At 46.4% G+C, this 25334-nt stretch overlaps 1 protein-coding gene across 3 annotated transcripts in view; it reads right to left on the reverse strand.

Moving 5' to 3' along the window:
- Window positions 1-5824: 5824 nt before the first annotated feature.
- The window catches only part of GALNT14 (polypeptide N-acetylgalactosaminyltransferase 14), a 596567-nt gene continuing 577057 nt past the window's right edge, over window positions 5825-25334 (reverse strand). For 2 of the 3 annotated variants that reach the window (XM_033937528.1, XM_033937529.1), the window contains exons 13-15: window positions 21989-22133; window positions 19052-19171; window positions 5826-7605 (exon numbers count right to left, since the gene is read on the reverse strand). In XM_033937528.1, coding sequence (XP_033793419.1) covers window positions 7447-7605; window positions 19052-19171; window positions 21989-22133 — 424 coding nt within the window. In that variant the 3' untranslated portion in view covers window positions 5826-7446. Of the gene's footprint in view, window positions 7606-19051; window positions 19172-21988; window positions 22134-25334 lie in introns of all 3 variants that reach the window. The other variant, XM_033937530.1, reaches the window with a different exon arrangement.

The following is a 25334-nucleotide window of genomic DNA, read 5'->3' on the forward strand; positions in this document are numbered from 1 at the left end:
TGCTTTTTATGGGGACGGGCGGGGATGGAGGTAATTCCTTACGGGGATGGGTGGGGACAGAGAGGATCCTGACGGGGACGGGTGGGGACGGAGAGGATCCTGGCGGGGACGGGTGGGGACGGAGAGGATCTTGGCGGGGACGGAAAGGTTCCTGTCGGGGACGGGTGGTGATGGAGAGGATCCTGGCGGGGACGGGTGGGGACGGAGAGGATCCTGGCGGGGACAGGTGGGGACGGAGAGGATCCTGGCGGGGATGGGTGGGGACGGAGAGGATCCTGGCGGGGATGGGTGGGGACGGAGAGGATCCTGACGGGGACGGGTGGGACGGAGAGGATACTGACGCGGACGGGTGGGGACAGAGAGGATCCTGACGGGGATGGGCACGGATGGGTGGGATTTCTGTCCCCGCGCAACTCTCTAGTCTGCTTGCACCAATGCCCATGCGCTAACCAATTAACACAGGGCACACCTACCCTCCATCTCCAAACACGCCTCCAAGCTATAAAAGTATTTTTTAGCATATGGGAAGTACGTGCTGATCCTGGAAGTACCATGGGACATCTGAGCGCATCCCATGGTAGTGCCTTTTTAACCTGCATTAAGCAGACACTAGTGCTTACCACAGCTTAGTAAAAGGGCCCCTTAATTTTTTTACACTAAAGTTCTGAATGTGGCTCATAATTCTCTGACTGCCAATAATTGGTATAAATACAAATCTATAAAGAATCACATATCTAGAATTATTATTATTATTTTTTTTTTTTTTTTTTGGGGGGGGGTTGTTTAAGCCTATGAACTTGCATACTCATCTACCCAGAGTGTTAGAGACAGACAAAACTGATCTGGATAAGAAACGATAACTGCACCAATTAAGCTGGTGCAGCTAACGAATGGAAGCCATCTCTAGCTACAGCAGCATAGAAGGTAAGCACCAGGAAAACCAAGTAGACCAATAGGTCCTTTCCTACCGTCCTTTGCTTTTATTTGAATAAAGAATCTGCACTTCTTAATGTGCATTACAAAAAAAATATCTTGAGAAGATTACACGTGTATATATATTTCATATCATTCACTATGCCACTGAATATTAGATGCAATTTTCAAGCTCAATAGCAACAAGCATTCAAAGAGATACACTGACACTTCTTGAGTGTTAGATCCAGGTCTATTAATTTATTGTTTAAATTAGCACATTTAAAACATCCAGATTTCAATTTTTCCCTGTATGAATTCAGAGTTTTACCAGCAACAGGAAAGCGCTGTAATTTTTAATGATGGACGTGGTGGGTTTGCAGAACTGAACAGCAATGGAAGAATGAACTTTCTCAACATACATAATTACAGGAATTGCAGGTATTCTTTGGTCAGCATCAAGAAGGAACACTTTGGTTGTAAAAGAACATTTTTTTGTGTTAAAATTTCTAATGAACAGAGCACTTGAAAAGAATCACAGGCCCAGCCTGATAAGTCTCCCGTACACTGCACCCACGGAACAGTTTTAACACCCTCTGGGCCTACTGTACTAAAGGGTTGTTCTGATTGTGAGGGTTTTCTTATAAAAATATTGGCATATACACACACGCATGTGCTTAAATGACAATATTTCCACTATGTGCCATTTTATAAAATGGCATCTAAATGCGATAGCGTGTAGCTTGAAGGTGGGTGTCCACATGGGCAGAGTCTGAGCAGAGCATGGGTGTGAGCATTTCCATCAACTCTATGGTTGCTGTAAGTGGTCATGCCTAAAATAGGCATTCATATTTGCAATGCTGTCTTGGTGCCTATTTTTCTTTATAGAATAGGATCCACAGAGGCATCTTCTTGGTACTTAAAAATAGGTGAGCAAAAAAAGAAAAAAAACCCAGAGTGTAACCTCCGCAGAACCAACGAATGAACCAAAAGCAGCAAACATATCAATTTCAGTATCAGTTTTAAATAGGACCGTCGCTACTTTGGCAGAGGTTTTTGTCCAATTTTGTGATTATTTTACTTTTATTGAAGAATCTGATGACCCCTGAAGAAGGCTGTTGCTGAAACTTGGCCAAGTTGGGTCCTTCTTCATTAAAGTATTATGTGTGCATCATTGGTTGTTCCTCCTTCCTTGGACCACCTAAAAATATATGTTCATTTATAGACTTGAGTCTCATGGAAAATCCTACTTCCTTTAATGGAATACTAACGTAACAGATGAAATGTACACTGTAATTTAGGTACGAGCCATAGAAACAGTGCGAGTGCTTGTACCTAACATTGCAATTATAGTATTATATAATTTAGGTGCATAATTGTGCCCCATTTCCATGCTTCACCCAACAATGCCCATGTGTCCACCCAACTTCCAACTAAACAATATTGCACGCAAGTGCCCAATTATAGAATCTTGTTATTTATGCACATAGATCCCATTGTTCTAATTATTTGCACCCATATTTAGCACATAAATGTTAGCACCTGCTGTATAGAATTACCTTCTTTGTATGTAAGGGAAAAGACTCTTCCTCTGTGAATCTCAGAGTCGCCACATTGCTGATGAACTTAACTCTATTAAACAAAGGAATTTACATTTATTTTATGCAGGTACTTTCTCTGTTCCTAGTGAGCTCACAAGCTACAAGCTAAGTTTTTATATCTGTGGCAAAAAAGAGTTAAGTCATCTGCCCAGAGTCAAAAGGCTCTGCAGTGGGATTAAACCCCATTACCAAGGCTTTCCGCCCACTGCACTGACCACAAGGCTGTTTCCCTGTCACCCTGAAAATGCTTTCTAAAATAGGGTTAAGTTCATCAGCAATGTGGTGACACTGAGACTCATTGTGCTAACAAGAGAATTGTATCTGCTTTGACACAGAGCAGGAGTAGGCAATTCCGGTTCTCGAGAGCCAGAGCCAGGTCAGGTTTTCAGGATATCCACAATGAATATGTATGAGATGGATTTGCATGCACTGCCTCCTTGAGATGCAAATCTATCTCTTGCATATTTATTGTGGATATCCTGAAAACCTGACCTGGCTCCGGCTCTCGAGGACCGGAATTGCCTACCCCTGGCCTAGAGGCTCATATCCTTTCTTTCACCATTTTACCCTGTCACATATTAGCATTAGGTTAGTACATTAGAAAGGTCTCACTGGCAACTTGCATGCAGGTCTTTTTGCTTTTAAGTGGCCTAACAGAACAAATCCATTACTCCTTTCCAAGAGGATTATCATATTTAAAAACCTGGATATAGGAGATTGGGTTGAGGATGTACTCTGGTGGACTGACACTGAAGTTTCAGCTTACTTCACGGACTCATTGTTTAATAGAAGCTAAAAGTTCATAATTAAAAAATTATTTTATCTTTAACTTTAGAAACTATACAGATTCATAAAAGTTAATATACTGGGGAGAATTGCCTCTCACTGGGTATCTACTACCAGTAAACATACGAGTGGGTCCAGGAAGTGACATCAGAGGAAGAGCTGACACTGGCGCGAGCAGCAGGTTGGGGTTGATGCTCATACTGGAAACAGGTATGGGAGAAGGGCAGGGAAGGAGCAGGGGGCAGAGAGGAGGACGGGTGCCAGCACTCCCAACAAGATATTGCTTGGGGTGGATCATCCCACCCCCTTTACTATACCACTGATACCCAGAAATGGCTGTAATCGTGTTAGGGGTTGGGGTGGGGGCTCTGTCAGTCCTTTCGCCTGTCCTTTCAAATTGGCACTTGTGTATGCTGTGGGGCAGGTGCACAAGCTGAAGTGCATGCAAACTAAGAAAGTTTTTAAGTCGGGATGATGCGTGACAAGAGTGAAGGGGGGAGGACTGTTCTTGAGAAAGCTGGATGGTAAAACTTTTTCAATGGGTCCCTTCCCATTGCAGACAAAAAAAATCTTGAAAAAGAAAAATAAGCCGACTTTGAAACGGCTTCAAAGCTAAGTTATTTAAAATATTTATATTTTTTTTATTTGAAAGTTTTTCTAGAGCACATTATGAGCACTAAGCACTTTTTAAAAATAATTTCAGAAAAAGCAGATTTGATGATGATATATATGCCACAAAAATGTTTATTGTACAGCTGTTAAAATAGTGATTGGCTGGTTGGTGGCATTTTTGAGGAATCTGCTAAAAATAGTATTTGAAATATAATTGTGAGGTATATATACTGCTGTATTCATATACGCTTGAGATAATTTGGCAGTAAAAAATTATATTGGGCTATATTGGATAACACATATCTAGTTTCCGGGCATGCCCAAATCATGTTCCTCTCACTTATCTGCAGCACCCTCTTTCAGTCTCTACAGTGGGTAGGTGATACATGGGCAGATAGCAGCTTTATTAATTCTCTGCATGCATATCTAATCTACACGTGTAAATAGTGCTTCCAAATAGCCATAACCAAGTAGATATGGAAAAGCCACCACTTATCCTTGAGATTGAGAAGCAAGGATCTGCCAAGTACATTTTAGACAGGATGCTGCACCTGATGAATCTTTGATCTGACCCAGCATGAAATAACTTATGCTCTTACAATCCATCCAAAAATGTAGTTGTATGTACAGGCAGCGGTATCCTTGGTTCATTGTGCAGTGGACTATTGAAGTAACTAAAACTCTTGAAAGCCAGTCACACAAATATGTTAGGCCCACCCAACAAAGTGGTGTCATGTGCAACCTGTATGTTACTTCAGTTTCCATGAATGTGTTCTATACAATTCTTGTTTAGTCACCCAATTTCAAAAGGCAGCAAAATCATCTACCCTCAATGAGCAGAACGATTAGTTAAAGTTCTGTTAATCAACACAGAATGGTTTTTTTGCTATGTGTTTGTGTTCAGAAACATACAGTTCTGAGAACAAGAGCTTAAATGCCACTTTTGGTTGCTTTTTGGAACAGTGCTGAGCCTGAATGAGAGAGCAACTGTACCGTATTTTCGCTCATATACCACGCACCCGTGTAAAACACGCACACGGGTATAGCGCGCAGGAAACTGTAATTTATGTCAAGAAATTTTTATATATCGCGCACACCCGTATACTGCGCATGCCGCCCCGACTCTCCCGTCGCCGCCCGACTCTCCTTTCGCCCGCCCCGACTCTCCTCTGACTGCCCCGACTCTCCTTTCGCCCCGACTCTCCTTTTGCCCCGACTCTCCTTTTGCCCGCCCCGACTCTCCTCTGGCCGCCCCAACTCTCCTCTCCCCCTTGAAGTCCTGTCCCCCCTTGAAGTCCTGTCCCCACTCTGAAAGCCTGATGCCCCCCCGACGTCCGATTCACCCCACTGCAGGACCGCTCGCACCCCCACCCCCACCCCGAAAGACCGCTCGCACTCGCACCCCCACCCCGAAGGAACGCTCGCACCCCCACAGCCTCCCCACCCCCCCATCATAGAGAAGCTGCCTACCGTTGTCCTGCTGCTTCCTCTGCCGGCGGTCCCGCCCCTTCTCTGAGCCCTGCGTCTGCGCTGCTTCCTCTTCTGGCGGTCCCGCCCTTTCTCTGAGAAAGGGCGGGACCGCTGGAAGAGGAAGCAGCGCAGACGCAGGGCTCAGAGAAGGGGCGGGACCGCCGGCAGAGGAAGCAGCAGGACAACGGTAGGCAGCTTCTCTATGATGGGGGGGTGGGGAGGCTGCGGGGGTGCGAGCGTTCCTTCGGGGTGGGTGTGTGGGTGCGAGTGCGAGCGGTCCTTCGGGGTGGGGGTGCGAGCGGTCCTGCGGGGTGAATCGGACGTCGGGGGGGGGAACTATGTAAAAAAAATGTGTACAACATGATCACGAATATAACGCGCATGGTTATACTCGGTTTGTAAAATCGTGTATAACGCGCGCGTTATATGCGTGAAAATACGGTAGTTTTTGTGGAGTTAAATGTAAGACTCATTGACCAAATAAAAAAGAGGAAAACAACAGCAGGACTATCGTTCTTTCATTATTTCTCTTAAAATATATATGAGTTTATTTATCTCCAACATATATTGTGTAAAGAAGATATATACAGCCCTTATATACATTCCTCAATATACATACTTCATAATGTGCAATATAGCTTTAGTCTAGTAGAGGGTTCCAGGAAAATATAAATTAAAGCAATGGAAGTGCAATTGACCTTGCTTTGACCTTCATATTACTTCCCCCCTCCCCCAATGTCTTCTTCCTAAGAAGCATGTGCATTATCCCTGACTTGAGTCTAGGGTTACTAGACATCCGGATTTACCTGGACATGTCCTCTTTTTAGAGGACTGTCCGGGCATCCGGACAGCTTTTCAAAACCCAGCACTTTGTCCGGGTTTTGAAAATCTCTCGAGATCGGGGCTGAGTCTGTAGTGCATCTGTGCATGCGTGGATGCAACGCGGCGATGTCACACGCATGCCTGCAACGTCATCACATCGCATCTGCACATGTGCAGATGCACTCCAGACTCATTCCAAAGAGACGAGGTTTGTGTGGGGCTGGGGTTGGGGGGGGCGGTCAGGGTAGGGCCATGCGTTCTCTTTTTCCAAAATCTGGTAACCCTACTTGAGACTAATAAGATATGTCTAACAGTCTTAGGGTTTAATTATTTGAGGCCATTCCTGACAGTGTTTTACCCCAGGCATAACCCTATCATGGCTCATTTAGTTAGGCACCATAAGGCTGATACTAGCTTAATTATTTGAGTTGATTTTCCTGTAACTGACCTGAATAGGCCAATAATTAATCCAGTCCTGGTGTATAACACTCAGTATTTATTTATTCTTTAAAAATGCGTTTCGTCCCAACAAGGATCCGAGTTTCAGCATAGGGATATGCCTTCATCAGGGGACACTGAGTTTTAATACATAGGATCAAAAAGCTCAAAATCTGGCCTTGAGCTGTATTAGGAGTTGAGCACCAGAGCTTGAAATTTGTTATTTAAAACACAACCATTTGGTTCTTAAAAGTACGTTTTGAAAAAAATGTTACCTCTCTCATAAAGAAGATTTAGACTGGCTCTCATTAAACCAGTGCAATGAAAGTCTCTGGCTCACTGTTGCAGAGGGCTTCACTGAGCCACAGAATTTCATTGCACTGGTTTATTGAGAGCCAGTCTAAATCTTCTTTATAAATGAGAGCTAACGTTTTTTTCAAAACGTACCTTTAAAACTCACGTGTCCCCTGGTGAAGACATATACATATGCCGAAACTTGGATCCTTGTTGGGACAAAACGCATTTTAAAGAATAAATTGTTTGTTCATTAGGACATCTCTCTTGCTTTTTCTTCGTTTGTTTACCACAGTAAGGCAAGACGTTCTCTTTGTTTGTTTGGAGTATAACACTCAGTCCCACTCTTTGAACCATGAAGAGCCAGGTGTGGATACCATCCTGCTTGAGCTGCTACCTTTGTCCCATGTTGCAATTGGACTTCAAGAGTTTGGCTTTGGAGGACATGGCTCTTCTGGATGGCACTATCTTCAGACTTTGAGAGCATTTCTCGTCTTCCCCCGGAGGTTAGTCAAGATAATGGCATGTCCCAGCGCTGACTGATTGCTGAGCTCTCACATGGGTTAATCACCAGCTCCCTGATGCTTTCACTGGAGTCTCCTAGAATTTCAAAGTCTAGGCAAAACCGGGAGGCCATGTGCTCAATATGGGAGCCAACCTTACTCCATCTCTGTCAAAACAAAACGGAACACATAATAAGATTTATTCTCATAACACTAATTGGTAAAATCTGTTGTGTGAAGTGGGGATTTATTTATTCACAGCCTCTTCCTATAACATTCGTAATTTATTTATATATTCACAGCCTCTTTCTATACAATTTTCTATACTTATGTCTTTTGCACTTGGTCAGTCATGTTCTAAAAACTGTTTTTATGCTGCCTTTTTGTGACATTTAAGGATCAATTGAAAAAAAGGTTGCATAAAGTTTGGCACCAAAATTTTGTGTGCCAAGTTCAAATTTTATAAAGGTACATGTTTAATTGCAGCTATAGAATACTAACATATTGTGGAAGTGTGTGGTGCAGTGGTTAGAGTGGTTTGAATCCCACACTGCCCTTGTGACCCTGGGCAAGTCACTTATTCCCCATTGCCTGAGGTACATTAGATAGAGTGGAAGCCCACCGAGACAATTAGGGAAAAAAGCTTTAGTACCTGAATAATTTGTAATCCACATAGAATTGTAGGATATGCTGAATATAAATTACAGTGGAACCTTGGTTTACGAGCATAATTCGTTCCAGAAGCATGCTCGTAAACCAAATTGCTCGTATATCAAAGCAAGTTTCCCCATAGGAAGTAAGGGAAACTCGCTTTGATTGGTTCCACCTTTCCCCCTTCTCTAGCAGACAGCAAACAACTAGTTTTCTTGCCGACAGCCTTGCAAATTCACCAGATACAACCTCCACCCCTGCCACCTGCACTCTCACTGTTCCTCTCCCCATTTTGAGCAGTCTCCCCTTTTCCTCTTGCTGAGCCTTGTTCCACACTTCTTCCACCCTGCATTCACACCTCCTCCCCCCCCCCCGAGGCTACCAGCGCTGCTCCATTCCCCCCCCCTTGAGACCACCAACGCTGCTCCATACCCCTCCCCGCGATCTGGCATCCCCCCCTGCGAACCGGCATCCTCCCCCCTCTTGTGCTGCCCCCCCTCCACTGCGATCCTACATCCCCCCCGAGCACGGCAATGACATCCCTTACCCCGACTGGGCACAGGCACCAGCACCGGTACTGGTGCCCGAAGATTCTCCCTCTTCTGGCGCGGCCTATGCTGGGTGGTGCGTCGGAGATCCTCCCTCTTCTGGGCTGGGCTGGGTGGGACTGGCTTTGAGCATTTGCGTATGCTCAAAGCCTTCTGGTCTCGCTCTCTCCGAGATTCTGAATCTGAGAATCTCGGAGAGAGCGAGACCAGAAGGCTTTGAGCATGCGCAAATGCTCAAAACCAGTCCCGCCCAGCCCAGACCAGATGAGGGAGGATCTCCGACGCACCGCCCAGCCTAGTCCGCACCAGAAGAGGGAGGATCTTCGGGCACCGGCACTAGTGCCCAGTCGGGGTAAGGGATGTCATTGCCATGCTCGGGGGGGGGGGGGGGGATGGAGGATCACGGGGGGGGGGTTAGACGCGAGCGGGGGAGGGGATGCCGGATTGCTGGGGGTGGATGCCGGATCGCGGGGGGGGGGGGCGCTCGTACAGCGAGGCAAGCTCGGTTTACGAGGCACCAAGTTTGCATATGTTTTGCTCGTCTTGCAAAACACTCGCAAACCGGTGTACTCGTAAACCGAGGTACCACTGTATTAACAAAAACCATAAGCTGGCTTTTATGCACACCAACATTTAGGTGTAACAACTTAAGCCATGAGTATGGCAGGTGTAAATGCACACACCTAAATGTGGCATCCTGTACATAAAAATGAAAGTATTCTATAAAGAGTGTGCTAGACTAGTCGTAACGCCCATACATGCTAGACAACTTATATATGCACATCTTATAGAAGAGGATCATGACTCACATGCATTACTGCAAATTACACTGGACAACAAATTTTTCCAAAAGTTTTGCTTCCTTAAAACAGACTGGTGATGTTAGACCCCTTCAAAATAAAACACAAATAAATTTCCCACTGACTGTATCACGTAGGAATTTTGAAAAACACAATGGTATCTTTAATTGACTATAACATGTTTTCATGCACAAAGTTCTTGATATGCTGTGATTTTTAGCCATGGCGAACTGTGTTTTCCTGCTGATTTTCGTTTGTACTCGGTGTCCGGTGCATCTCGTTGCAGTGTCCAACAATAGTCAGCCAGCATTGATGGATTCCAGTTGCCCTGATATCTTTATTCCATAGTAGTAATGTCCTGGTGAAACCTTTTGTCATGTTCGTTGCTGACTGCACCAAGATCTGCGGGGAAGAAGTCCAAGTGTAGAAAGTGCATCTTCAGTGACATGTTGCACTTCATAGTTTTGTATGCTCTAAGAAGTTTGTCAACCAGTTAGAAACATAGAAACATGATGGCAGATGAAGGCCACATGGCTCATCCAGTAACCATTATCTTTTCCTCTGTTTAGGAAATCCCACATGCCTATCCCATGCTTTCTTGAATTCAGACTCAGTCTCTGTCTCCACCACCTCTTCCGGGAGACTATTCCATGATTCTACCACTCTTTCCGTAAAAAAGTATTTCCTTAGATTACTCTGGAGCCTATCACCCCTTCTAGAGCTTCCTTTCAAATGAAAGAGACTCGACTCATGTGCATTTACATCATGTAGGTATTTAAACGTCTCTATCATATCTCCCCCTCCCACCTTTTTCCTCCAAAGTATACAGATTGAGATCTTTAAGTCTGTCCCCTTATGCCTTATCATGAAGACCACACACCATTTTAGTAGCCTTCCTCTGGCAGACTCCATTCTTTTTATAACTTTTTGAAGGTACGGCCTCCAGAATTGTACACAATATTCTAAATGAGGTCTCACCAAAGATTTATACAGGGGCATCAATACCCCCTTTTTCCTATTGGCCATACCTTTCCGTATGCACCCTAGCATCTTTCCAGCTTTCGCCGTCACCTTTTCAACCTGTTTGGCAATATTAAGATCATCACATACAATCACACCCAAGCCCCGCTCTTCTGTCATGCACATAGGTTCTTCACCCCCTAAATTGTACCCCTAAAGCCCAACTGCATGACCTTGCATTTCTTAGCATTAAATTTTAGCTGCCAAATTTCAGACCATTCTTCAAGCTTCACCAGGTCTTTCTTCATGTTAATTCACACCATCCTGAGTGTCTACTCTACTGCAGATTTTGGTATCATTCTCAAAGAGGCAAATCTTACCCAACAGCCCTTCAGCAATATTGTTTATAAAAATATTAAAAAGAACAGGCCCAAGAACAGAACTTTGAGACACACCACTGGTAACATCCCTTTCCCCAGAGCGATCTCTCTTGATCACTACCCTCTGTCGCCTTCCACTCAACCAGTTCCTGACCCAGCCTGTCACTTTGGGACCCATCCCAGTTGAACGTAGTTTGGTGCTCTGTAACTGCCAAGAAAATTCTCAACGATATCCTTGAATGCTTTCCAGGCAATTTTCTCCAGCCTGACAGATTTTTGAATCTGTCATTGATGGTGTGTCTGATTTGTAGAGCGACAAAAATGCCTTCCTTAATCTTGGTGTCATTTATTCTTGGAAACATCTGCCTTAGATTAAGAAAACCTTTGTCTTCATTCTTCACTGCTTTTACAAAATTTTTCAGCAGTCCAAGTTTTATGTGAAGCGGAGGCAAAAATTTGGATTTTTATTATATTTGATATACCACTTGCACATGAGTATTAAGCGGTTTACAATACTAATACATTGAAATGAGGGTTACATGTTTAATCATTAGAAAGTTATCTGTGGGTATTCTTTGACACACCTGTATGTCTCCTGACAATTGTTACCCAGTTGTGACACATGTATAACCACATCACTGGTCTTGCTAACCTGTTTTTCACAGCATTACCTTGTCGTGTTTGAAATATCTGTCAGGTCATCAAATGGTTCATGTACCACATTTTTCTGTCCTGGAACCAAATTCTTATGGAGTGGCCAGTTCTTTTGAATGTAATGCAACTCCTTAGCCCGGCTGCTCCCGTTCACAAATAAAACAGCAGTACTTGGCATATCCAAGCTGCATTCCAAGTAGCAGAGCTATTACTTCAGATCACTGCAGGTGTTCCAGTTGTACTTCAACAGCAGTTCCATGTTTTTATATGTTTCTTTCATGCATGCAGCCTGAAAGCATAACTATAAATTGTAGAAATGTACTTTTTTGTTAAAATGGTACATGATACATAATTTTAAACATGATTTTCGTGATCAGCAGCCACAATCTGTAAGATACGCCCAAACGTGTTGAAGAAGCAAAAAATTTGTTGTTCAGTGTTAGTGACCAGTTATTGATCGTTTTTGCCCATTAAGCATTAAGCAAGGGCCAATTAGATAATTAATATGCTATATCCATGCACCTTTTATAGAATTGGAGGTTACGGGCTATACTTTTCCTTGTGTAGAGTCTGTTTTACACACAGAAAAGGGCTTTTATAAAATCTAGTGTGACTGCATGTATGTGTGTTTAGGGATAGGTGGGATATACTGTAATAATAAAAGTCCATGCATGGAAAGTTCATGTCTTGTTTTTACACAATACAAAGATAGAAAAATGAAGGCAGATAAAGATCATATGGCCTATCCAGTCTACTCATTCATACCATCTACTATCCCTTCCTTTCTCCTAGAGATCCAATGACCTTGTCCCAAGCTTTCTTGAATTCAGATAGTCTTTGTCTTCATTAGAGGTCTGCACGGGAACGGGGATCGCAGGAATCCCCCCCTATCCCACGGGGACCCCCTCTAGCCAACGGGACTCCCACGGGGATGGAAGGCTTTGGAAGCAGGGTTCGTCCATAAAATATAATGGACACGTCAGCCTTAGTAAAAGAGGGGGTTTATAAGTTAATGCCTGAACAGAAAACAAAAAAAGGGTTCCACCAAAGAGATTCCACAAGGAAAACAGCAGCGCAAACACAAAAGAAACTGTGGAATTGAGGATCCTGTCAGAAGTAATTGCTGCTTTTTATGGGGATGGGCGGGGATTTAGGTAATTCCTTGGGGGGACGGGTGGAGATGGAGAGGATCCTGACAGGGACGGGTGGGGACGGAGAGGATCCTGGCGGGGACGGGTGGGATTTCTGTCCCCGCGCAACTCTCTAGTCTTCATCACCTCCGTCCTAAGGCCGTTCCTCACATTCAGCACCCTTTCTCATTAGAAGGCTTTTCCCAAGTTGCCCCCTTTCACATTCATCCTAAACCCCCTCATTCTAGAGTTTCTATTCAATTCAAATAGATGCACCTCCGGTGCATTTATACCATAAAGCTATTTAAACATCTCTATCATATCTCCCTCCTTCCAAAGTATCATATTGAGATCTTTAAGTCTGGCCCCATATGCTTTATGAGGAAGACTACTGACCATTTTAGTAGCTATCTTCTGAACTGACTCCATCTTTTTAAAGGTGTGGTCTCCAGAATTGTACGCAGTGCTTTAAATGAGGTCTCACCAGAAAGCACAGTTACTTACCGTAACAGGTGTTATCCAGGGACAGCAGGCAGATATTCTTAACACATGGGTGACGTCACCGACGGAGCCCTCGGTACGGACCTTTTTAACTAGAAGTTTCTAGTTGGCCGCACCGCGCGTGCGCGAGTGCCTTCCCGCCCGACGGAGGAGTGCGTGGTCCCCAGTTAGTATAAGCCAGCTAAGAAGCCAACCCGGGGAGGTGGGTGGGACGTAAGAATATCTGCCTGCTGTCCCTGGATAACACCTGTTACGGTAAGTAACTGTGCTTTATCCCAGGACAAGCAGGCAGCATATTCTTAACACATGGGTGACCTCCAAGCTAACAAAGAGGGAGGTGGGATGGTTGGCCATTAGGAAAATAAATTTTGTAACACAGATTGGCCGAAGTGTCCATCCCGTCTGGAGAACGCATCCAGACAGTAGTGAGTAGTGAACGTGTGAACTGAGGACCAAGTGGCCGCCTTGCAGATTTCCTCGATGGGCGTGGAACGGAGGAAAGCTACAGAAGCAGCCATAGCTCGGACTCTGTGGGCCGTGACAGTTCCTTCCAGTGAGAGACCGGCCCGAGCATAGCAGAATGCAATACAGGCAGCAAGCCAATTTGAAAGTGTCCGTTTGGAGACAGGACGACCCAAACGGTTGGGATCGAAAGATAAAAATAGCTGAGGTGATGTTCGGTGAGCTCTGGTACGATCAAGGTAGTAAGCAAGGGCACGCTTACAATCCAGCGTGTGCAACGCCTGTTCCCCAGGAAGCGAGTGAGGCTTAGGGAAGAAGACGGGCAACACAATGGACTGGTTGAGGTGAAAAGCCGAGACCACCTTGGGGAGGAATTTAGGGTGGGTACGCAGAACAACCTTGTCATGGTGAAAAACAGTGAACGGTGGGTCGGCAACCAGTGCATGCAGTTCGCTAACCCTCCTGGCAGAGGTGATGGCAATCAGGAAAAGCACCTTCCAGGTAAGGAGTCTAAGTGAAGTTGTGGCAAGAGGCTCGAATGGAGGTTTCATGAGAGCTGAGAGTACCACATTCAGGTCCCAGACGACAGGAGGAGGCTTGAGAGGTGGTTTGATATTGAAGAGGCCTCTCATAAATCTGGAAACCAGAGGATGAGCCGTGAGGGGTTTTCCGAGAATAGGTTCATGAAACGCAGTGATGGCACTGAGGTGGACTCTGATGGAGGTAGTTTTGAGGCCAGCATTGGACAGCGAGAGCAAATATTCCAATACAGTTTCCACCGCTAAGGAGGTGGGTTCCTGATGATGCCGGAGACACCACGAGGAGAATCTGGTCCATTTCTGATGGTAACATTGAAGGGTGGCCGGCTTCCTGGAGGCATCCAAGATGAGGCGGACCGGCTGAGATAGGTTCTCTGGAGAGGTCAGCCCGAGAGAAACCAAGCTGTCAGGTGGAGCGAAGACAGATTGGGATGCAGTAGAGACTGATGTTGCTGCGTAAGTAGAGTAGGAAACACAGGAAGGAGAATGGGTTCCCTGGAGCTGAGTTGGAGCAGGAGTGAGAACCAGTGTTGGCGAGGCCACCGAGGTGCGATAAGAATCATGGTGGCGTTGTCCTTGCGGAGTTTGGACAAGGTCCGCAACATCAGAGGAAGTGGAGGGAAGGCATACAGGAACCGATCCCTCCAGTCGAGCAGGAATGCATCCGGAGCCAGACGGTGAGGAGAGAAGAGTCTGGAACAGAATTGGGGCAGCTGATGGTTGTGAGGTGCTGCAAAGAGGTCCACCTGCGGAGTGCCCCATCGAGCAAAGATGGAGAGCAGAGTCGGAGGGTCCAACGTCCACTCGTGAGGTTGAAGGATGCGGCTGAGATTGTCGGCCAGAGAGTTCTGTTCGCCCTGGATATAGACCGCCCTGAGAAAGAGATTGCGGTCCGTGGCCCAGGTCCAGATGCGCAGAGCCTCCAAACAAAGGGGGCGAGATCCGGTGCCGCCTTGCTTGTTTATGTAGTACATGGCGACTTGATTGTCTGTGCACAGGAGGAGGACTTGAGGGCAGAGAAGATGTTGGAAAGCCTTGAGGGCGTAGAACATGGCTCTGAGTTCCAGGAAATTTATGTGATGACGACGCTCCTGTGGGGTCCAAAGTCCCTGGGTGCGGAGATCTCCTAGGTGAGCTCCCCACGCATAGGGGGACGCATCCGTGGTGATGATCATAGAGTGAGGGGGTAGATGAAAAAGTAGACCCCTGGAAAGATTTGAGGAGTTCAACCACCATTGGAGAGATTGCTGAAGAGATGATGTCACAGAGATGGGATGAGAAAGAAGATCTGTCGTCTGTGACCATTGGTTGGCGAGAGTCCACTGAGGTGTACGAAGGTGGAGACGTGCCAGAGGAAGGACGTGCACCGTCGAGGCCATGTGACCCAGGAGGACCATCATCTGTCGGGCAGGAATGGAGGGATGCATGAGTACCTGACGGCAGAGATGGAGCAGGGTCCGGTGGCGATCGGAGGGAAGAAAGGCCCTCATCAGCGTGGTGTCCAGAACTGCTCCAATGAATTGAAGTCGCTGGGTGGGAAGCAGATGCGACTTGGGGTAGTTGATCTCGAACCCCAGGAGGTGGAGGAGAGAGATGGTGTGATGAGTAGCCTGTAGCACAAGTTGAGACGTAGGTGCTTTCACCAACCAATCGTCCAAGTAGGGGAACACCTGGAGGTTGTGAGACCTGAGGAAGGCCGCCACCACTATAAGGCACTTGGTGAAGACTCTGGGGGAGGAAGCGAGGCCAAACGGTAGCACTTTGTACTGATAGTGGTGGTGTAGCACCTGGAACCGCAGGTAGCGGCGAGAATTCTGATTGATGGAGATGTGAGTGTAGGCCTCTTTGAGGTCCAGGGAACATAGCCAGTCGTGTTGAGAAAGAAGAGGGTAAAGCGTGGCAAGGGAGAGCATTCTGAACTTTTCCTTGACCAGACACTTGTTGAGGTCCCTGAGATCGAGAATGGGACGGAGGTCTCCCGTCTTTTTGGGAACCAGGAAGTAGCGGGAGTAGAATCCCTGACCCCTTTGATCTGGAGGTACTTCTTCGATGGCATTGAGAAGGAGGAGGGATTGAACCTCCCTCAGTAGGAGGGGGGTTTGAGATGAGTGTGAAGCAGACTCTACGGGAAGGTTGTCCGGTGGACGAGTCTGGAAGTTGAGAGAGTAGCCGTGGCGGATGATGTTGAGGACCCACTGGTCCGACGTGATGAGTTCCCAACGGCTGGAGAAAATGGTGAGACGACCCCCGATAGGCTGTGGAAGAGGCAGCGAGGGTGGATGACTGGCTATGCCCTGGAGAGAAGAGTCAAAAGGGCTGAGACTGCTTAGCAGGCTGAGGTGGCTTAGAGGATTGAGTGGCCTGAGATCGAGCCTGGGCGTGGTGCTGCTGTTGGCGAGGTCGCCGAGATTGTTGGGGAGGCGGATTGAGTGGCCTGGCTGAGAACCTCCGCTGGTAAGATGATTGAGGCCGATAGGGTCGGGCAGGCGGAGCCTTCTTCTTCGGCTTGATCAGGGTGTCCCACCTGGTTTCATGGGCCGAGAGTTTCTGGGTGGTGGAATCCAGTGACTCTCCAAAGAGTTCATCCCCGAGACAGGGGGCGTTGGCCAAACGATCCTGGTGGTTGATGTCCAGGTCGGAAACTCTGAGCCAGGCTAGGCGACGCATGGCTACGGCCATGGCAGAGGCCCGAGAGGTGAGCTCGAAGGAGTCGTAAATAGAGCGGACCATATATTTGCGCAATTGGAGAAGGCCAGAGATGTGTTGTTGGAACAGCGGGACCTTGCGCTCAGGAAGATACTTCTGGAGGGCAGACAGTTGTTGGACCAAGTGTTTTAGGTAGAAAGAAAAATGGAAGGAATAGTTGTTTGCCCTGTTGGCAAGCATGGCATTCTGGTAAAGCCTCTTGCCAAACTTGTCCATGGTCTTACCTTCTCTGCCAGGAGGGGTAGAGGCATAGACACTGGAGCCCTGAGTCTTCTTTAAAGTGGATTCCACCAGAAGGGACTCATGGGGCAATTGAGATTTGTCGAACCCCGGAATAGGGATGACTCGATAAAGGTTGTCCAGCTTACGTGGAGCCCCCGGTACCGTAAGGGGGTTCTCTAAGTTTTTGTAAAAGGTCTCCCGTAGGATGTCATGAACGGGGAGCTTGAGAAACTCTTTAGGAGGCTGTTCGAAATCTAAAGCCTCCAGGAAGGCTTGAGACTTCTTTGAGTCAGATTCTAAGGGAAGGGACAGGGCTGCAGACATTTCCCTCAGAAACTTAGAAAATGAGGACTGTTCTGGTTTAGATGTGGCATCGGGTGCCGATGGTTCCTCATCAGATGAGGAGGGATCCTCCTCGGTACCGAGAGGAGTCTCCTCCCATAAATCAGGGTCCCTGATCTCTGGTGCATGTCGAGACACCGGGGTGGAGGGCGCGGTGTGGCGAGTCTTGGACAAAGATTTACCAGAGCGGACGGAAACGGCACCAGGGGAGGACGATCGGCGTCGATCTCGGTCCCGAGAAGCATGCCGTGCCGCCTGGTGCCGAGAAGGATCCAATGTGGCCTGGGAATGAACCACCGGATCGCCATGAAGTTGCTGGGCCGAAAGGATCGGCATAGAGGTGTCCACCGGTACCGTAGGAGTGGACACCGGGGGCTCGGTGCGGGGCTCGGGCCGGTCTGGTACCGGAAGGAGCGGTGCCAAGATAGAGGGTAACAGTTGTTCAAGTTGTTTCTTCAACTGCTCCTTGAGCTGAGCTTGTAGGATGGCCGAGATACGGTCATCCAGGGGTGGCATCGGAACCGCTTTCTTTTTCTTCGGTTCCTTTGATGCCGCTCCACGCCCCGGCGATGAGGAGGCCGATGACGAGGCACTCACCGAGATCGGGGCGGAGCGTTTGCGGGACCGGTGCGATGCCGGTAGGGACGGTGTCGCCACCGTAGCTGGAGGGCGCTCGAGGGAAGAGGAAGGCTTCTTAGCCGGCTTACCTGGCGCCTGCGACGCCGATGCGGGGTCGGTCGGCGTCGAGGATGACGGTGCCGATTTTGGAGGTACCGCCGTTGAAGAAGAGGAGTCCATCGCCGACTCGGTGCCGAAGAGAAGGGTTTGTTGGATTCTTCGGTTTTTAAGAGTTCGTTTTTGCAGAGTGGCACAGCGGGTGCAGGAGTCCGCCCGATGCTCCGGACCCAGACACTGCAAACACCAATTGTGTGGGTCAGTTATGGAGATCGGGCGTGCACACCGCTGGCACTTCTTAAAACCGACCTGCGGGGGCATGAAGGGGAAGATAGCCTCCGCAAAATCGAAGTCCGAGGCCTGTATAATGGCAACAGGCCCCGCCGGGGCAAAAACGAAAGAAAGGGAAAAATCAAAGTATTTTTTTTTTTTTTTTTTTTTGCAAATTAAAGAAAATTAAACCCGAAGGTAAGGAAAGAAAAATTCAGGAAAAAAGCGCGAGCGGAAAGGCAGAAAAGTGATTCAACGGTCGTTGAAAAAATACACGCGTCTTCTTCGCTCCGCGGAAACGAAGAAACTGGGGACCACGCACTCCTCCGTCGGGCGGGAAGGCACTCGCGCACGAGCGGTGCGGCCAACTAGAAACTTCTAGTTAAAAAGGTCCGTACCGAGGGCTCCGTCGGTGACGTCACCCATGTGTTAAGAATATGCTGCCTGCTTGTCCTGGGATAAACTTACATACAGACATGATCATCTCCTTTTTTCTGCTAGTCATTCCTCTCCTTATGTACCCAAATATCATTCTGGCTTTTTTTTTTACCTGTTTGGCCATCTTAAGATCTTAAGTAAAACCCTGATGTTTCAATCTGTCCTCCTTACAGTACTTCCATTGCTTTCAGTGGAAATAAAACCCGGATGTCTCAATCCGTTCTTCTTTTTCTGAAGCCATATGGTAACCCTAAGCATACTTTTGTTTCTCTGTCAATCAATTGGTGTTCTGCTAATTATGGCTTGTACAGAGGAAAGTATAAAAGTGGACATACCTGTTTACTATCCCCTTCTTTGCAGGGTAGAAGTACCACCTGAGTTCCAGGGAATAGTGTGTGCACAGACAGGCACTGTTGCTGCTGGGTTATTTGCTGGGTCTGAGTGTATATCCATTCCTACAGATATGTGTGAGGAGAGAGAAGGTAGAAATAAAATGGATTTCAAAATACAAAGCTGCTTTCAGGGTAACCAGTTGGACATTCCATTCCATTTATTTATCTACTACTTTCTACAAAGCAAATTAAGTGGTGTACAACTTAAAATAATACCATAAGCCAATATAATAACAAAACATTGATAAACAAAAATTGAAATAACTCTAAACTTTATAACAAGTCTTAATCCGCAAAATATTGCGAGATCTATCAGGCCTGTAAACTTCTTCTTAATTGTAACTACTTGGTAGCTTGCATATGGAAAAAAGCAGCTTCCAAAAACTATATTTTGCTAAAGGAAGGCTGGAAGATGGTAGATGAGAGAACAGAAAATTGGTGGCTGGCCGTGGCTCTCTCAATTTCCCTACTCCCCCCACCACTACCTCCCCATGGTCTAGTATCTCTGTTTCTCTTACTTCTCTCCCATCTTCTTCCCCTTCGTCTGGCATCTTCCTTCTCCACTCCACCCCCCTCCCCATGAACCAGTTCTGACATCTCTCCCCCTTCCTCTCAGTCTTCACAGAATCCCAAACTTCCCTTCTGTGGCCCTTAAAGGCAAGTTTGGAATTCTGTGAAGACTGAGAGAAAGCAATGTGTTTTAATTGCTGCTGTGGCCCATCAAGGCAAATTTGAAAGGGGGGGAGGAAGAGGGAGAGATGCCGGATCCAGAGGAGAGGGAAAGACATAAGGGAGATTCTGGACCCCTGGAGATGGAAGGAAGAACAGGGGAGAAGATGCTGGTCCTACAGAGGGAGGAGAAATGCTGGCCCTGGGAGGGCTGCAAACAGAAGGAGAGGAGAGAGAGGGAGAGGTGTTGATCCTAAGGGTGAATTGCAGGAGGAAGGGAAGAGAGAGAGATGCTATACAACCTGGGGTGGGGAGAGGACAGAAAAGATGCTAGATGATGCTAGGGTAAGAGGGAAGAGAGAGGAGAAGCTGGAGGGATAGAGACACAAAGGGCAGATGCTGTACATGGGGGGAGGTTAGGGACAGGAATACAGAGAGGTGATGCTGGATGGGGAACGGATAGGGACACAGAAGAACAAGGTTGGACACAGGAAGGACATGGACACAGAGGGACAACGCTGGATATGGACACGGAGTGGAGATGCTGGACATGGGCCACAACAAATGAAAACCTGCAAAAGATGCAATATAAAATACTGCATAATGCTTACATTACAAAAGCAAGAGGGGCAAAATTGAACATGTATGAAAAGCAAACTGAAAGTAGCGCCTTGGACACACTCCTTTTTGGAATATGCACACAACAATTCATGGGAAAAGAACTGGAGACGATAGAGAATGTGGTGCAGAGAGAAGTGAGCTGGACATAGGCTACTGAATTCATACAGATAGTGCTAGTACTGATTAAAACAAACTATACTTAAGCACTCCAGGGAAGGGTAATTCTATACAGGTTCCCTAAAATTTTGCAATTATAGAATACTTCTTAAGTCTGCGGTTATGCATGCAATTTTAGGTATGAGCACTTACTCTAGCTTTATGGCAACATAAAATGTGGATGTCTAAATATGGCAGTTATGCACATAACCAACAGCATTCTAAAAGGTTAGGTCATAACTAGAGAATGACATGGTGGCTATGCGGGTAACCCACTGAAACGGTGGTGGTGGGGGGGGAGAATTGCTAACTGCGGGCATGGGAACAAGGCCATCCACCGCTACGTGGAGCAGTGAATGGCCTTATCCCCGCAGTTAAGGGAGGGAATGCACGCAGTCACCGATCGTCGTGGCCCCCTCCCTCCTTCCTACCTACCAAATCTATCTCCCTCCCTCCCACCCCCTTACCTTCGCGGCATGTTAGTAAAGTAAGTTGCTCAAGCTGGCCGAGTCTGCCTGCCTGCAATCGTGTGTGTGTGGCGGAAGCTTCTCCTCTGATGCAACTTCCGGTTGCATCAGAGGAGAAGCTTCTGCTCACACACACGCGACTGCAGGTAGGCAGGCTTGGCCGGCTTGAGCAACTTACTTTACTAATGTGCCAAGAAGGTAAGGGGGAGGGGGATTCTCGGGCTGCGCAAGGGGGTGCTGAAGGGCGGTGAGGTGGCGAGAGGGAAGGGTGGTGGTGGGGAGAAGGCACTGGAGGGGAAATGGGGAAGACAGAGTGAGTAGAAGTCAGAGATGCCAGACTATGGGGGAGCAGAGGGAAGAAGATGGGTGCCAGACCAATTGGAGGGGGGGGGGGTGAAGGGAGAGGCACAGTAACAGAGCAAATGGAAGTTGCTGAGAGAAGACAGACAGTGGATGGAAGGAATTGAATGAGAAGATGAGGAAAGCAGAAACCAGACAACAAAGGTAGAAAAAAAAATTTCTATTTATTTCCTTTTTTTTTTTTTGCTTTAGGATAAAGTAGTATATTAGTTGTGTTGATAAAAATTTATAAACAAAGCCCTGCCAACTGAACATCTCTTTTTCTAGTTCAGCAGCCAGAACTTTGATTTATAAGGAAAGAATAAGCTAAATATTGCAGTACTGAGGCTTGTATGGATGCTGCGAGGACAGGGCGGTGAAGGGAACAGCGGAGATGGGGATGGGGCGGTGAAGGGGAGAGAATTTTTCCCCATGTGATTCTCTAGTCATAACTTCTTGGCACACTCCTGCCCCGCCCATGTCCATTGTGCAGTGAAACATGAGAAGTTAATTCGAAAATGCTGAGGCTGTTGATTTTCTCTATCCTTGTCTTTCTTTCACTCTACAGCTGTGATTGTATGTGTGTGTGCACTCGTTTAGCTACCATCTCCAAAAGCACTTATCCTACCTGAGTCATTACTGGTGTCTCCTTTGTGTTGATACAGGAAGCTAAAATCAAGGATGGAAAATCCTGGTTTTCTGTCTTCCGGGACTCTAGGCACCTGTTCCTCTGTCGGATAACTCCAGCTTGAGGTTGAGATTCTTCAGGAATTCTACGAGATTAACATCACAATCTGACAGGCTACATGACGTTAAGTGGTTTGCTCCTTGCACCGCACATCATATTTGATATACCCTAATTCCCTATAACTATCATAGTGGTGATATTCAGCCACATAAAGGACAATTTAATACACCCATCACTAACATTTATACGTGAATATGTTGACAATACAAAAACAAAAGGATCCGTGGAGGTGGTGATGTTCAAGATCCAGGCTTTATTCAAAAATGTACAATTGGATAATCCACATAAAATATATCTAGGACCCACACCTCTCTATGGTTTAGGTCCTAGATATATTTTATGTGGATTATCCAATTGTACATTTTTGAATAAAACCTACATCTTGAACATCATCTCCACAGATCCTTTTGTTTTCGCTGTTATTTGCATTGTCTGTGGAACTAAAGGGTCAATTTTTTGTTTGTTCTTATGTTGACAATACTATATATGTGCATGGTCTATCCAGTCTTCGCCAAACAAGATAAACTCATAACATAGCACTTGGGCCTTTCCTTTAATCCGGCCCTGCATATTTGATCATGATTTGTCCTTTCCATTTTCAGGGTACACATCATAAAAATTTGCCCGGCACTGGCCTTGTTCTCTTGATCATAGAAGTCTGCCTAGCATTGGACTTGTTCTGCAACTACTGAAACTATCATCAAAGCCTCTCTCTGGCCCACCTTAATCTATTCAGTCTTGATCAAGGCGCAGTTGCAGGCCCCATACAGGACCCACGGTCGTGGCTTTGAGAAGTACAGCAGGGAGGAGGGAGCCGTCCAGAGGAGGTAACATGGGAGGGAGGCAAGTGAGAAGGACGACAAGGGGCACATTGGGACATGGGAGGGAGGAAGAGGGACACATTGAGACAGGAAAAAAAAGCTTCTGAGTCAGCTGCGGGCCGTGTGTAGGAACTGTGGCTTTGAGAACAGAAGTATGGCAGGGAGGAGGGAGCCGGCCATGGGAGGTAACACCCATGGGAGGGAAGCAAATGAGAAGGAGAACGAGGGATGCGTTTGGATATGGAAAGGAGGAAGAGGGGCGTGATGAGACACAGAAGCAAGGGAGGAAACTTCAGCAAAAGGATGGAAGGAGGGAGAGAGGTGGCATGAATTTGGGACCCAGAATGGAGGGAGGGGAGCATGAACTTGGGACATAGGATGGAAGAACAGAGGGAAAGAGATGCTGAGGTGAGTGAGGGAATAGAAAAGGAGAATTGTTGGGCGTAAGAGTCTGAGTGAGAAGGAAAGAGATGGTGCACAAGGAGAAATGAAAAAAGAGAATTATTGGGCATAGGGAGGGAGAGAGAGAAATATTGGACATAGTGTAATATGAAATGAAACAAAAAGTGTCAAGAAAAGCATGGAATAACTTGTAAGTTTCATGGCTCCACAACATTCTCTTCTTGGTTGGGCTAAGAACTTTTCAGCAGCCCCCCTTCCTCATATTTGCACAAGAAGAAACCCCACCTAAGTCCTGCTCCTGTGTAAGCCCTACTCTGTAAGTTAGGTGACTATTTACAGAATTTTGTTAGCCATCCTGCTGGCTTTGCACCACTATGACCTGCTCTGTCAGTAACAGAAACAGAGAAAAATGAAGGCAGATAAAAATCAACAGGTCAATATTCCAATAACGTAACCAGCCTCTTCCGGAGTCTGTCATAGAGGAAAACACCTTCCAGGAATTCAAGGCAAAGTTAGACAAGTTCCTGCTAAATAAAGGCTACGCTGGTAGGGCTAGTCTCAGTTAGGGCGCTGATCTTTGACCGGAGGGCTGCTGCGTGAGTGGACTGCTGGGCATGATGGACCACTGGTCTGACCCAGGAGTGGCAACTCTTATGTTCAGCCAAAAATGGTTCCTGGCCAGTTAAATCGCCTGTTCGGAGCCAACCGCTAATTTTTAGGGTCTAAACTAAATCTTAAGTTTGTATACCGTATTATCTCCATAAAGATAGAGCTCGACACGGTTTACAGGTAATTCAATAAATGAGTAAGGACATAATAAGAAATTAGAGGTTATGAAGAGGATAGCTAGCTTTACATTTTAAATAGATAGCTTTCGTTTTGGAGAAAAGCCAGGTTTTCAGATGCTTTCGGAATAATTGGAATGAGCCTAGGTTCCACAGCGGGGCAGGGAGGTTAGTCCAAAGCTCAGTGAATTTGAAGAAAAGGGATTTCCCTAATTTACCTGCATACATGACACCTTTTAATGAGGGGAAAGATAGTTTGAGTATGTGGGCGGATCTGGTAATGTCAGGTCTTGAAGAATTCCAGGATAGTGGGATTAGGGGAGGAAGAGAGCCATGTAGAATCTTGAAAATTAGGCAGGTACATTTAAAGTGAATCCTAGAAATCACCAGAAGCCAGTGAAGTTTTGACAGAAGCGGGGAAACATGATCGAATTTGCTTTTTGCAAAAATTAACCTAGCCGCAGTGTTCTGGATCCGCTGAAGTCTTTGAAGATTTTTCTTGGTTAGATATAGATAGATGGAATTACAATAGTCCAGTCTGGAAAGAATGATTGATTGTACAAGGACAGCAAAATGTTGTTGGCAGAAACAGGATCTCACTTTCCTCAACATGTGAAGACTAAAAAGACATTTTTTTACCAGAGAGTTGAGATGATCATTAAAGGAAAGTGTAGAGTCAATAATGATGCCCAAAACTTTTCTTGAGAATTCGATCTGCAGTGCGGGACCAGAAGGTAGTGGAATGAGCGTGGGTAACTGATCTAATTTTGGGACAAGCCAGAGTAGTTTTGTTTTGGACTCATTCAGCTTCATTTGTACAGAGAGGGCCCAGGACTGGAGTTTCGTTATGCAAGCTGTTATATTTTCGGTGAGGTTAGTGAGGTTCAAATCTATCTCAAGAAGGACAAAGATGCCATCTGCATATGTAAATAGAGTTTCAAAGGGAGATAGATGGAAGAATTTCAAAGAAGACATATAAATGTTGAAAAGAAGAGGGGACAGGGGTGATCCCTGGGGAAAACCACATAGCGGTCTCCAAGGAGAAGAAATTTCGAAAACCAGTCTAAGACTGTGGAATCAATGCCTATCTCAGAAAGTTGGTAAATTAGGATATCGTGGTGGACTACATCAAAGGCCGCAGATAGATCGAATTGTAGTAGGATAGCAAACTTATTACGAGGGTCATTGAAAGTAACCAGTTAGCACTGAACTGAAAAC

Source organism: Geotrypetes seraphini, chromosome 3 (genome assembly GCF_902459505.1).
Source record: "Geotrypetes seraphini chromosome 3, aGeoSer1.1, whole genome shotgun sequence".
In the NCBI taxonomy this organism is placed as follows: domain Eukaryota; kingdom Metazoa; phylum Chordata; class Amphibia; order Gymnophiona; family Dermophiidae; genus Geotrypetes; species Geotrypetes seraphini.